General features: G+C 39.6%; 1 protein-coding gene across 1 annotated transcript in view; it reads left to right on the top strand.

The window, feature by feature from the left end:
* The window catches only part of DNAH1 (dynein axonemal heavy chain 1), a 5,225,710-nt gene that overhangs the window by 2,853,985 nt on the left and 2,357,050 nt on the right, over positions 1-14,675 (top strand). Inside the window, exon 41 of the mRNA XM_044076389.1 lies at positions 7,918-8,011. Within this exon, the coding sequence (XP_043932324.1) occupies positions 7,918-8,011 (94 nt within the window). The remainder of the gene's footprint in view (positions 1-7,917; positions 8,012-14,675) is intronic.

Here is a 14,675-nt window from a genome sequence, read left to right as displayed (position 1 = left end):
CCACATAAGTTCTCAAATCCTGAACAAAGGTAGGAAAGTGGATATAGTCTGTCTTGAGTGTGCACAGCCAGGGAATAAAATCCACTAAATCATCTGAAAACCATAGGTGACAATTTGAAAGGGGCCAGAAGGGACAGTTGTAAATATATAACCTTCATATCCAATGTTGTCTATTTTCATCCATTTCAAATGCATGGTGAAGTCAAATGAGGAATGTTATGTAGATTGAGTTTTCAGCTTGTACTGAGCCACAAAAGGTGTGTATCATGGTCCAAGTATCCGCAGCACAAATATCATAAATGGATAAACCTCTACTGACAAATGCAGTCGATGTAGAAACTGCTCTGGTTGAATGGGCTATAGGTATACCTGGTAACGGTAAATTTTTCTTATTATATATGAAAGAAATGCAATCAGATAGACATCTGGATAGAGTAACTTTCGTAACTGCCTTTCCCAACTTTGGTTTAGAAAAAGAAATGAACAACTAATCATCCTTTCTAAATTCCTTTGTTCTGTGGATATAGAATCTGAGCTGCCTGTGAACCTCTAACATATGCAGTAAGTATTCTCCTTTGTTTGAATACCTTTGAAAAAATACAGGTAAATGTATCGACTGATTTAAATTAAGTTTGGATGCCACCTTAGGAATAAAAGATTATGTAGTTCTATGGGACAGTATCTTTGTGGAATACAAGATATGGAGACTTAGAAGAGAGGACCTATAGCTCTGAGATTCATCTGATTGATATCACTGCCACTAAGGCAATTATTTTCCTAGTAAGGAATTTTAGATCGGCAGTAGAAGCTGGTTCAAATGGAATCTGAATTAGGGCTTGTACCATAATTGTGATGTTCCGTAGAGGTGCTGGGTTTCTAATCAGAGGTCTGAGTAGAAAGGCACCTCTCAGGAAGGCTTTTGAAATGTTAAGGGAAGCCATTGGAATGTATTTATGTCCAATATGAAAATTTGAAACTGCAGCCAATTGTACCTTGATGGTTGCAAAGCTGGAACCTTTGTCAAAAAGATCAGATAAAAACTCTAATATGGATGGAACAAGTGCCAAAAATAGGTCCATGCCTTTGGAGCAGACCCAGATTGAAAATCTCTCCCATTTACTCTGAGAAGTTTTTCTAGTGGACGTTTTTGTGAAGCAGAAAGAATATTGACTACTGTGGGATTTCTCAAAATTTGAGGAACCATGCGATTAACTTCATGGACTTCTGGTCCAGAGAAGGCAGGGTTGGATAATGATCCCACATCCATGGAGGATGAACTAGTGGAGACCATTGGTAGGAAAACCATGTCTGTCTGTGCCAAAAGGGGGTAATGAGGATCACCCTGGCCTTATACTGTCTTGCTTTCTGTATATATTTGTTCAGTGGTAGAAGGGAAAAGGCACAGAGACATCCCGGGGGCCAATTATGGACCAGAGCAACACTCAGTGACTGTCTCTGCAGAAGGATCAGGGTAAAGTAACTGCTGCATTTGTTGTTCAAACGGAATGCAAAAAGATCACAGCAAGGTTAGCCCCAGTGAATGAAAATTACACGTGTCACTGAAGATTGAGGGATCACTTGTGAGGCATCAGAACTATCTGCTTGACTTGTCTGAAATTACATTGGATAATCCCAGGATGTGTGTTGTGAAAATATCACCCATTGCCATACTCTCATGGCCTCTCGACACAGATGCTAATAATGGGTTCCTCCATGCTTGTTGATGTACCACTGACATGTAGTTCATTTATATGGAAATCACATCCTTGGGGAGGATATCCTGAAATACCAGCAATGCAAGGAGAACCACTGTCAACTCTAAGATGTTGATGTGAAGATTGTCCTGTAATGATGACCATGTACCTTAGCCCATTCTCCCTTCTAAATGTTCACCTCCCACCCTATAAGGGAGGCATCCATGGTCACTGTTGCAACTGGCAATTCCATCTGGAAAGGGTAACCCTAAGTTACCTTCATTGATGTTATCCAGCAAGGGATGTGTTGTTTGCAAATCTGTGTAATTTGGATCTTTGAATGTAAAGGATGAATGGATTGATGCTACTCTACTGCTAAAGTCCACAGTTGTACTCTCATGTGCTATCTGGCTAAAGGGACCATTAGTATTGTGGATGCCATGAGACCTAAAAGACGAACTAACCTCACCTGTGGTGATGCAGTACATGAAAATCTGTTAGACGAAGTGACAGAACCCGGAACTGTTTGTAGTTTGGCATCTAGGTGACATCTGATGAACTCTGTAGTCTGTGTTGGATTTAGCTGATATTTTAGCAGATTTACAGATATTCCTAAGTCCTAAAGCAACTGGAGTACTTGGTCCAGATGTCGTAGCAGTTGATGCTTAGAGGAAGAGGTGAGGAGCCAATCTCGAGGTACGGGAAGACATGAATCCCCAAAAGACTCAGGTGTACATCTACCACTGCCATGATCTTGGTGAACACCCTGGGGGCTGTGGTGGGACCAAATGGCAGTGTGCAGAACTGATAGTGGTTAGCTCCCAGCTGGAAGTGGAGAAATCTCATGGATTGCTTAGCTATTTTAATGTGATAGTAGGCATCCTTGAGGTCTGTGGAGCACATCCAATCATCCTTTCTCAGAAGAGGTAAATTAGACTGTACTGTGACCATCTGGAACTTTGTCTGTTTCACAAATTGGTTTAGGTGACTGAGATCCAAAATGGGTCTGAGATCCCTGGTCAATACTAAAAGAACCTTGTATAGACTCTGGATTCTAACTGCTCATGGGGACCGGTTGGATAACTAACTTTTTTTTAGCAGTTTTGAAATTTCTATGGCTGCTAAGTCCCACTGACTGGGTGCAACACTGGGGACTTTTTTCTTTCTGAAAGGGCATCGGATAGCCTCTGAATATTATTTTAGCACCCATAAATCTAAAGATATTTTGCGCCAAGCTTGAGGCTGCAGAGATAAATGCTCCATGGCTGCCTCCAGAGTGCAGCAGTTGAGCAACCATTCAGAAGCACTGAAATTCTTTCTCAGAAAATGGACTGCAAAAGCCTTAGTTATGCAGTCTGCCTCTGCCTCTCAGACATTGTTCATTAAAATCACCTCCCCCACTGCCACAGAGAGGTGCATCACCCTCGTAGTCATGGAAAGTACTCTGTGATTTTTGGAACCACTTCTTCACTGATCTCTGGCTGCTAGAGAAAGTTATTTGAGGGATGGAGAAGCGCACTCCCACTGCAGAGAGAGTTTTGCCATCTTTTTGGTTCCTGGTGAGTATGTCTTTAACTTTCAGTCTACACAAAGTAGAACCCTCATAAGGGACATTCGCAAAGAATTACTTAAATCTTTTCATAAAGTCATAAAAATAAATCCAGGTTTGGTGGTGCATGGTGAGGCCAGTATCTGCTGCTCTGGTCATACCATCAGCTTCATTAGAAAGTAAATGCATGGCCACATTTGAGGAGGATTACAGAGCTGAAAGCTGGAAGTCCACTGTTTTTTGACCATCCATAGGCAGTACCCCTGAGATGGACTTGGTGATCTCTTTGGTTAAGTCTCTATGGAATCTTGCTAAATGAGGCAAATAGTTCAGCGATCTGAGGGTGAAAGTTCTGACACTTAAGTCTGCTTCCTGAATATGTCCATCGCCCTATATTATCTATTAGCAGGATAAAAAAAGGAACTTTCTTCCGATAGTTCCTTCTAGGTAGCTGCTGTCACCACCATAGCATCTACTGGTGGAGCAACTAAGATGTGATTAGCTCTTTTAGGGATGGGCTCCAGCACATCAGGATCCTTCCATGCCTGTTGAGACATAAGCTCAATAAGGGGATCAATGGGATGTACCAGCCAGGCTGATGTTGGTCCAAATCCAAAAGCTTCCAAGAATACTGGCTCATCTGGAGAATGGGCTTGGGATGACCAATTCCCTCCATGCTTCATTAATTTGAGAATATCACCAAATGTGACATCTTTAGACAGGTAGCGATGGGAGCCCTCCCCTTCCTCTAAGTTAGTACCTTCAATAAAAGACTCTGGGGAGGAGACTAATTGCTTCCGTTTGTGCATCTATTTTCTGGGGGCACCATGTGGGAGGGCAGAAGAAGATTCAGAACTGAACTGGCTGAAGATACCTTGTCTATGATATTTGCTAAAACCCTTTCAGAGGCCGAAGGTGCCACTGGCACTGAAAACTCCCTTTGATCCAAATAAGAGAGGGAAAGCTCAGAGAGACAGCTCTGAGAATCTGTGTCAATTCACCCCCCCCCCCCCAAGGAACTCGGCACTCAAGCTTTGGCTCCGAGTCTCATCTCAAGTCTGAAGGCATTGGAGTTGAGTGGGAGAGAGGGAAGCAATCAGCACTAAAGTCATAAGTAGCTATAGTGCTGACAAATGTGATCATGTTCCAGTCAGATCCAGTAACTCTGGACCCAAAAGGTGAGTCAGTATGGATTCCAGTAAGGAAATGTTAAGATGGCCAGTACTCAGTACCTTTACAGAGGACAGTACCAGGATACCCCCAAGCTGAATTTGTGTCCTCAAAAACTTTGTCATCCTCCTATTGACACTGAGCTGCATAAGGCTTTGTGATTACTAAGTGAGCGATGCCACCCAAGGTGATTGAGACTATCTCTGAACCTGCAAGGTAGGTAAATGTAGTCTGGAACTCACTGGCCCCAATGAGTAACTGGTGCATAGATAAGATCGGACCAAAGTTATCATCGGATCTGATCTTCAAGGTACCTTAGGGTTGGGACCACAGTTTTGGAGATCAGTTTTTGGTGGATTTAGAGGGAGACTTTCTCCTTTCTTTGTCTTGTCCTTGTCGTCTTTTTATTTTTCCTGCCCCTTCAATTTAGATCTGCCTTTTTTGGAAGAGGAATCCAAAGAAGAGGAAGTACTAGCCCGTCTATGCTGGAAGGAGCCCCCTTAAGACAAGTTTGACCCTTCTGGTCTGAAAGGCCATAGTGCTGAACACTGCACAAGACTGGCAGTCCACATCAAGGTGTACAGCGCCTAAACAGTAAATGCATTTAAAGTGTGGGTCTTCAGGTGGATGTTTGTGCCACACTCTGAGCATGTCTTGAGACCAGCAGATTTCGACGTGATGAAAACCCTATAGCAAGACAGTTGAACACTAATCACAAAGGAGTAAATATATCTACTATACTATGTATATCTACTAGTATATCTAATAGTCTAGCTACTAAATATGTCTGACTTTTTTTTAACACAAACAAGTTCAACAAACATGACATAAGGGCCCTAAGGCCTTAGCTAAGAAAGTTGACTGAACTACACGAACTATATTAAACTATCCTAATTCTAAAATCTGCACTGATCCAACAGTAACCGAGTGAGAGAAAACTCTCATGGTAGGAGAGGAGTAGCAGAAAAAAATAAAGATACGACCAATGACCAACTGCTTCTGGAGACCTCTTTTGCACATATTGTTCGAGTGGAAAATGAGATCTTTGTGAAAATCAAACATGAATCTAATGTTATGGTAAGTATATAACTTTCATTTCCAGGACATTTGTATTGACAAAGTCTAAGAATCTCTGTGCTTGTTCACTAGTGTTGTAGGTTCCCATTACTGGGTGACTAGTTCCTGTAGATAGCGTCCTCCCATACCAGTTGTGGCCTCAGGCTAGAAGGGTGAGAGAGCAAATGAGACTCTTTAGCCTCAGGTGAAAGGATTTTCTTAAAAATGCTCATACTTTTTTCCTAATAGAATTAATTTCTTGATTGTTTCTCTAATAAGTACTTCTGCTTTTAACTTTTCTCAAAACGTGTCTTCCATGTGATATACATCTTCTTATAGCATCCAGGTGATATACGTATTGCAAATATTTCACATTATAAATGTGGTGATATGATATTACAGTAAGTCTGAATTATTTTTATTTTCTTGTGCTTGAATGTCTACATCTGGAAATATATTTTTTTGCAGTATTTTCTGCTTACATATAAATTACACTTTATATTAACTACTGTACTGTCTAGTTGTATGGGAATATTCCATGAGCACTGTATTTTTTGTTTATTCTGTATAGTATTGTCTTGTAATGCTTCATGCATGAGAAAGATCCATTTAGACTAGTCCATCTACTTGATAAAGTAGGAAAGAAAGGAGAGGGTGAACATAAGTAAGGAAATGAGTGAAGAAAAGAAAAGAACAGGGAATGGATACCAAAGCAGTGTTGTTAGAAAACAGAAGAGTTGGAAGACTCTAGAACAGTCAAGCATAGAAATGAAGGCTGATGCAACATATCCACTGTGAGCAGTAGTAAAGAATATTAAAAAAATGCACACAGTAATACAAATATGTGAATAGTGTTTTCTTAGCCTTCTTTGCATAATCTGAGTCTTTCTTCATATATCTAAATCTTTCAAGCTTCAAAATCATAGTTGATGCTATCAAAAACTCAAAGTATTGCAATTAAAGTTTACATAGGTTCATAGGTGTGTACTAGGCTAATGGCCTTGGAGCCTTTACAAGCCTAGCCCAAAAAAATTGCCCAGGCATCATGTCACTCGATGTTAGTTTACAGTGCCCCTATCCAATAGAGCAAGTGGAATGATCCCTGGAGTGAACTTTCTGTTACCCATCCACTCGTCAATATTTCTCTTGAAGAGGGCCAGTGAGGTACTTTGCTCGACATGAATGGGAAGCTTATTCCAGAGTTATGGGCAGTCTTTGGGAGATGAACCTGTCCCTCCAGCATGTTCTGTTAGTTGTGGTAATGAGGTTGTGATCTCTGGAGCTTGTGGCACAGGGGGATTGGGATTTCTGTAGGTGTAGCATTTCAAGTAGGGCTGGGTGGGACATGGTTTTGTAAGTCAAGCAGAGATCAGCTCTAAGTAGACGATAAGAGACTGAGAACAGCTGATGTTTCTTGAGTCTGTCCATGTAGGACATGTGTTTAAGGCCTAGGATCCTTTTTGTGAGGTACTTTTGTGGCCTCTCCAACTGTTGTAGGTGTCTGGTCAGGTACATGCCAAACAGGGCATTATTTTCAATTATTGGTCTAATGAGTATATTCCCCTGTAACAAAAGTATTCAACTGACATAATCTTTGATGGACTGCGGAAATATGCTAACATACTCTGAAGTGATTTATTCTGAGTAGGTATAACTGATTTCAGTGTTGATCTTTAGAGCAACATCAGAGTAGGACCATTATGTTGATTAACATGCTTAAAATATCCAGACACATCATGCCACAGCCACTAAAACAGATTTAAGAATGAAAGGGCTAGCAGTACACATCCTCGAATAAAAGTAGTAAAAGCATGACATAAAAAGCTGCACGAGACATGAAAAGGAAAGGAAGGTATGACAGCACAATATTCCATAAAGATTTTTTTCCAGGTCCATAATTGAGGGGAACAACAGCAGCTGAGATTCCTGAAGGGAGTGCTTATATGACCAACCCTTATGGCAAGCTACTTTAAAATGTGAGTCTTAAATGTTGTTTAATTCGCTGTATACTGTCTAAGCCAAAACATAAAATAATGACACAAATTGGCCTACATGACTAATAATGTACTTCAGGTGGCTGGACTCTGATTGATTCATAGCTCACTAATCAGCAATTAGAAATTTGTGTGGTCATTGTTTGCAGTGGAGGAATAGAGTAGCATCTGTAAAAAACATTTTAAAATTTGAGCACCCTGCTAAAAGGAAATCAACTGATATATATGACTTGCATTAGCTTGCATGGATGCTGCTTGCATTCAGTGTTTTCCCTAAGCCATTCAGACATAACATTTTGACTAAGAGTCTGAGAAGTCATAGAATCCACCGCTTAAATGCCACTTGTATTGTTAGAATGCTTTGTATTCCATATTTATCCTAATATTTTAGTACAGTCTACATGTTTAATAGTATACCTTCTGCAGTAAAATACTTTTGTCTTTATTTTTGCAGGTTCAGTTGTGTTTCCCTGAGGAAGGACTTGTCTATGATTACAGAATAGATGATGCTGGTATAAGCAGCAAAATGGATGAAGAAGAGGAGGAGGGTGGGAAGAAGGTGAGATTTTAATTAATTCATCATTCTTTGTTCTGAGAATTTTGCTCTTATTTTTGCAGCCATATGTTTACTTATAAGAGATGTTCTCAGACTGTCCCACAGCAAGCCTCCATCAAACCCTGGAAAAGTCCCCTGAGCTTTCCTTAGGTATGAGAAGATTACTTTGGGGTTTCCAGGTACCAGAAAAGCATATGATGCATTATACAGAAATAGGTTTAAGTCGGTATTATCCAGACACTGGAAACCATTAGATTGGTTGTCGAAGGCACCTTTTACTGGCGACTTAAAATTTCTTGTTGGCTCAAGCCCCACCTCTTGCTCTATAATACACTCACTGTTATCTGCTAACTGTCCAGATCTTATTGCCATCATCACATCAACAACATCTCTGTGCTAGCCCCTGCAAAAAAGCTTCATAGTTTGCATATCTTCTAAGGAAAGCTATTTTCTTTATATTTTCATACTTCTACTTATGTGTCTTGTTTTTTGGTCAGGAGTTACTCTTTCTCAGTTTTCCTTGACTTATAAAATGTTCATCATTTGATCACCTCTGCAGCAGCCTTTAGCTATATTAGTTATATCCTGCTGAGGATGTAACAGCCAGCCAGCTTCCAAAGCTTATGGGCACATTCCACTCACCCAATCATTAAGCAGGTCAAGCAGGGCTGAAGAAAAAGAGTGGTTTGTGCATCAAGTCCTTTAGAGCTTTCCTGCCATCAAAGAGCACTCAGAAAGCTTTCAAGGATCAATGGTCAGCTAACTCTTCTCCATTGCTTGGCTGAGGAGTACCCTTTGAGGAAAAAAAAAAACTTCCACATATTATTTGATGACCAAAACGTAACTTCTTCTATAAAAGTTTTATTTGTAAGCTAGGGAAAAGTGTTTTTACAGACTGTCATGTGACTTTAAAGTCACTTTTGATAATGAGTGTTACTTTCGAGAAAAAACTTGTTAAAACATGTTTAAAGCTATGTTTTCCTGTCTGAAAGTTGTTTTCAGTTACTTTTGGAGTCTGGGGTAATTGTTTAAAATGTTTTCACTTCGTTTTGTTGTGTGTTTGTGTAAAAAGCAACTTTAATATTTACCTGTTTCACCAAATAATGCTACAAGGCTTTCTTGGGATTGAAGCATCTTTTTCAATGTCACCATAGAACATCCTCCTGGTTCCTAATTTCTTCTTTCTTCCAGCCACAAAAAGAAAACAAAATTTCCAATCTGCCTTTCCCTCATATACAGGCTACTACATTCCTTCACCCGCAGATGGGTGAGGCTGCTGTGGCCATTACTCATCATTCATCTTTTTGCCTGGCTCTTCCCTGAGTAGTCCTTATCGCCACCATGGACTGGAGGTTAGACACAGCCTCATCAGCTGCGGGAGTGCTCTTGGTAGGCAAGAGAGAAACACTCTTGTTAGTCCTGGAAGAAGGTGCAGAGAATTACCATTCTGCCTAGCCAGACTGAGATGTCTGTCCTTAGGTATGTTTTGTCCATCAAAAACAGATCTTTATTAGAGATTCCTGTCAAAAAGGAGCAAAAAGTCAGACATTTATCTTCTCATGTCTTTGATATGTTAGACAAGAATGATTTACTAGGCTTAGTTTACAGTCTTCAACCTACCAGTTTTGGTGTTTCTGGTAAAAAAAAGAAAAAAGGGATTCCTCACTGTTTGATGAAGTTCAAGACTTTGAACAGCAAAATGAGTCTCAAGGGGCAACGTCTGTTTTCTCTCCTCAGCTTTCTGATTCTGAGAAGAATGTTTGTTGTGATAATCACTTAGAAGAATTTTCTTTTTATGAAACAATTTCCAGAGTGAATCAATTGATTAAGTGGGAACATAATGACCTTCCACTGTCATTAAAGAAATAATTTATGAAACAATTACCAGAGTGAATCAATTGATTAAGTGGGAACATAATGACCTTCCACTGTCATCAAAGAAATATTATGATTTACTGCAATTGGAATTTTCTAAATTTACTCCATTTCCTTGTGTTCTTCCAGCATTGGAAAATGCATTTGTTAAAGGCTGTAACTTCCCTGACAGTCAGACTGCTGCCCCTAAGAAAGCAGATAGATTGTATACAATTCCTCAATCTTATAGGTTCACATGTGAATACTAGATTAGTTGCCCTTGTAGGCCATTTTAACTTAGCCAATTTCCCTTTTTGTGCTCAAATTAAACTATCCCATTTGGTTATAGACTGGCCTTACCTATCCCATGGTTGATAATTATATATTTTTATATATATATATTATATATCCTGCAATGGGAATAATTGGGATTATACCATAGATACTTTGAGAAGACCCATGCATGGGATAAAGAATTTAGGAGCTACATCTGTCCATTAGTAGTACAGGGAACAGTCTTGGGACAAATTTTCTGTTTCCCATCCATAGAACCAAGTTGTGCCTGAATATGGACAGGGATGAATTGTATTTAATATGGCTAGGAAGTCTGTCCCAGAGCAATGGCATCCTGTACAAGATATAACAATCCCTCCAAACCATTCTATTGTACTTTACTGTGTGTGTATTTGTTATCCTTCCCAATGTGGATGCCCCTCACTGGTGTTAGTGGTTAGGATTGAGGCTCCTTGATTACTGGGCCAGTGCATGGGCGTCATACCCTTCACAACCTGTTATCTATTATCCCTGTTTATGTGTTTTGGTGACCATAGATTTAAAAGATACTTATCACAGCATTCCTATATCATCACATTTCAGACATTTCTTAATGTTTTCTGTTTCTTGTCACACTTTCATTTCTCTGCATTACCGTTTGGGGTATCCACTACTCCAAGGCTATTTATAAAGTGTCTAGCTTCAGGGATATCCTACTGCAGATGGCAGTGTATTCACATTTGTCATTATTTAGATGACTTGCTTATCTTTGCAGAGCCTTTTTTTGATTGTCAGGAATCTCTCACTTGGATGAGAGATTATCTTCACAAACTGGGGTTTCAGGAGAAAAGTCCTGAGTGGCTCATTTTCTCAGTATTGTTTTCATGGGATGTCTCAAATATACCTCAATTCAAAGGACTTTTCTTCCAGAAGAAAAAGTAGATCTATATCTAGATGTATTCCTGATTTTGTCCACTCAAACAAAAGTCTCATAAGGGAATTTCTCAGGATACTAGGATTCATAGCATCTGTGATTCTCATGATTTCTCCAGCAAGACTCCACATGAGAAAAATTCAATGGTACCTAAAATCTGTATAGTCCCAGCTTCAGTATCCCATGACTTTCTAGATTCTTGTTTTTTGGTTTGTGAGAAGGAAATTTCTTTGGTGGAGAGGCAATTTTATCCAAATCCAGGTCTCCTCTTTTCCTTTCCAGCACCATCATAGTCTGTAACAACAAATGCCTCAGATTTTTCTTGGAGAACAGTGTCTATGGGGATAAAAGTGCAGGGTCAAAGGAAGAAAAAAGATCAAAATAAATAAATGTAAACGAGATGTTGGCAGTCATAAATGCTGTCACCTCTCTCAGTCATCTGTGGTCGCCAAGACCATTACAAGTGATTACAGACAACACCACAGTACAGTGGTATGTAAACAGAAGGGTGGACCAGATCTTACCCTCTGTGCAGACTAGCTATGGTAGCTTGGGATATATCTTTGGAGCTCAATCTCACTTTACAGGCATTTTTCATCATGTCAAAGCAAAACTCTGTGGCAGACAAGCTGAGCAGGAACAGGAGTGATCTTCACAAATGGAAACTGAATCGGCAGGTCTTCCAGGATTTGATAAAGCTGCAGGAAAACACAGAGCTAGATCTTTTTGCCTCCAGTCACAACAGTCAATTGACAAAATTCTGCTATGGGACTGCATGCAAGAAAGACTGGAAAGCAGATTTTTGTCTCTTATTTTTCAGGAATGTTCCTGAATGTTTTTCCACCTTTTCCACTAATATTCAGCAAAATTCTGAAGATTCAGAAGGACTTTCCAAAGATCATTGTGGTGACTTCCTTCTGGCACAGGCAATAGTGGATGTTCATCATTATGATCACTGATATAGTAGCCTAAGCTATATGGGTTATATCCTGCACAGGATATAACAGCCATCCAGCATCCACAGCTTAAGGGTGTCTCTCGCACACCCAAACCATTAGTCAGCTCAAGCTGAGTTGACTAAAAGTCAGATTTTGGTGCTAAGCCCTTCAGAACATTCCTTCTACTGAGAAGAGTGCTGTCTTGTGGGCTTTCCAGGACTGACTGTTGACTAATGTTCCATTGCTGGCAGAAAAGTTCCCTTCAGGGGAAATAACTTCCATATTGCTGTTTTACTTGAAAAACTTAAGTTTTATAAAAAAAGAAATACTTGTGAGCTATGAAAATGAGTTTTTGTTAACTGCATTATGACTTTACTGTACTTTTAAATGGGAGTGTAATTTTTTACATCTATGTTAAAATGTAGATATTTTACTTTTGAGTCTGGGGGAGGTGTTTAAAGGGCTTTTTACTGTTTTTTTTTTCTGGAAAAGTTATTTTTTTGCTACCTTCCTGTATTACTGACTTTTGCTGCTAAGCTTCCCTGGGAATCGGGCATCATTTTCTGCTTAACCATAGAATAATGCACGGGTTCCTCAGTTGGTTCTCTTTTCAGCCACAAAAGAAATGAAAATGATTGTTAACCAGCCTTTGCCACCAAAACAGGCTGGTATTTTGTCTCAGCCACAGGTAGGTGACTCTGCTGTGGCCAAAGCTGGTTCCTCAGACCTCTCATCTTTTTCTTTGGATCCCTTTGCTGTAGTGCATACAATCACTATAGACAGAGGATTTGCCATGTCTTCTGTGGCTCTGAAGGTTCCCTCAGTGTGCAAGGAGGAGACACTCTTGTTGGTTATGTGAGAAGGGATAGGGAATGTGCCCCTGCTTAGTCAGAATGTTATACCCATCCCTGGAGAATTTGTTACTGGCAGTACTGGGTCTGTTTTTTCCACAAATTCATGTTAAAATGAGAGAGAGAAAACTAAAAATGTATCTTCTTCTGTGTCAGTTACTCTGGACAGGAGTAATTTATTTCTGGTAAAAGAAAACAGGATTCCTCTTTCCCTGAAGAGCTTCAAAAAATGGAACCTGTACTGGGCTGTGAATGGACAGATGCAGTTTTTTTTCCTCCTTAGGTTTCTGATTTAGATTCTGAGGAGAGTGTCATATCTGATTCTCCATATGAATGATCCACTTTCTCTGAGACTATTTACATAATTAATCAGTGTTTTCAGTGGGTGAATACAGTGATCTCATTCCCTAAGAAAATATGATTAGTTACAACTGGAATTTCCAGAACCTTCCCCTATCCCTCCAGTTCTGTTAGCCTTGGAGGATGGTTTTGTCACAGCCTACAATTTCCCTGTCAGGCAGGCTGTTCACCCTAAAAAATCAGACAGATTTTATAAAGTTCTTCAGTATTTCAGATTTTCATGCAGCAATTCTAAATCTGTCGCAGCAGCTATAGCTTTAGTAAAAATTCAGTTGCTGCTAAACATTTTGTTGATTCTAATCCTCCTTCTGATAAGCTTTTGATATATTTGAAAGAAAAGTGTATGCTTCTGCAACTTTGATTTTCAGAATGCTAAATCATTTGGCTCATATCAAAAACACCAAACCTAAAGGATGTATAAAACAAAAATCCACAAAATAACATCCATGGAAGGCATTCCAGTCAAGGAAATATTTATATTCACACATGATCAGGACCTCAAGGCTGACTACTAATCATGAGATTTTTTTGGGACGCAATTCATGAAATAATAGTATTTTTTATGGACGGGGTTATAGTTATAATATTCTTAAGGCTGTTGCAGATAAAATTGTATGAAAAAGGAATGATAAGTTTCCACCTATATTGTTTGTTGGCATGACTAATGAGAACAGAGGTGCTAGTTCCACTGTTTCTAATGTTAAGACAGGTAAAGGTTATACTAATAGTTTTTGTCTGCACATGACTGTGGATGATTCTAGTATTATATCTATTCTTATTAAGAAATGGAACATTTTTAAGGCTGATTGGAATATTATTAAAATAGCAGGTAATGAACCTAGGTTTGTAGTTAAGAAGGTCAAGTCTTTAAAACAATATTTAGAAGCAGATATTATTATAGCCATGACTGCTAAGGCTGACAAAAATCCTGCATGTATAAATGTGGTTTCTGTAGTATGTGCTTGCGGTACTTGCGTATTATTGCAACCAGATTTTTAACAGAAAGAGCGCCTGTTTTCTGATCATGTATGGTTGCGAAAAATGTGGGCAGACTGTGTATTGAAGTGTGTGTGTGTCACTGAAGTGTGTGGTGCTTTTCAGAGTTTTCCAGTGGTTGAGTAAAACTGGTGAACAGCAGGTGACCGGACCACTGCAACACATACGAGCAGTCCTCTTGCAGAAAGAAAGCCACACAAAAGTGGATGCCGTACAGCGAATGTGTAACACCCCCCCTCAAATCTGTCATAATTATTGAAGTTATGGCCAAAAGACTCTTTGCGGCTTGGCAGGGTTTAGGAAAGCTACTAAGCAGCTATGTGTCACCCAGGAGCAGTAGTAAAGCCCAAATTCCTCTCACACCTTGACATCCTTCAACGACGGATCTAATTTTAAGTTGTTCCGTGGACCCGACTGTGACATGCTGAACCCAGCAGAACAACGCAAAGC

Source organism: Protopterus annectens, chromosome 7.part0, assembly GCF_019279795.1.
Source record: "Protopterus annectens isolate FY-2018-M chromosome 7.part0, PAN1.0, whole genome shotgun sequence".
NCBI lineage: Eukaryota > Metazoa > Chordata > Ceratodontiformes > Protopteridae > Protopterus > Protopterus annectens.
Note: the sequence above shows the minus strand (reverse complement) of the source record. Positions and strands in the feature narration are given on the sequence as shown.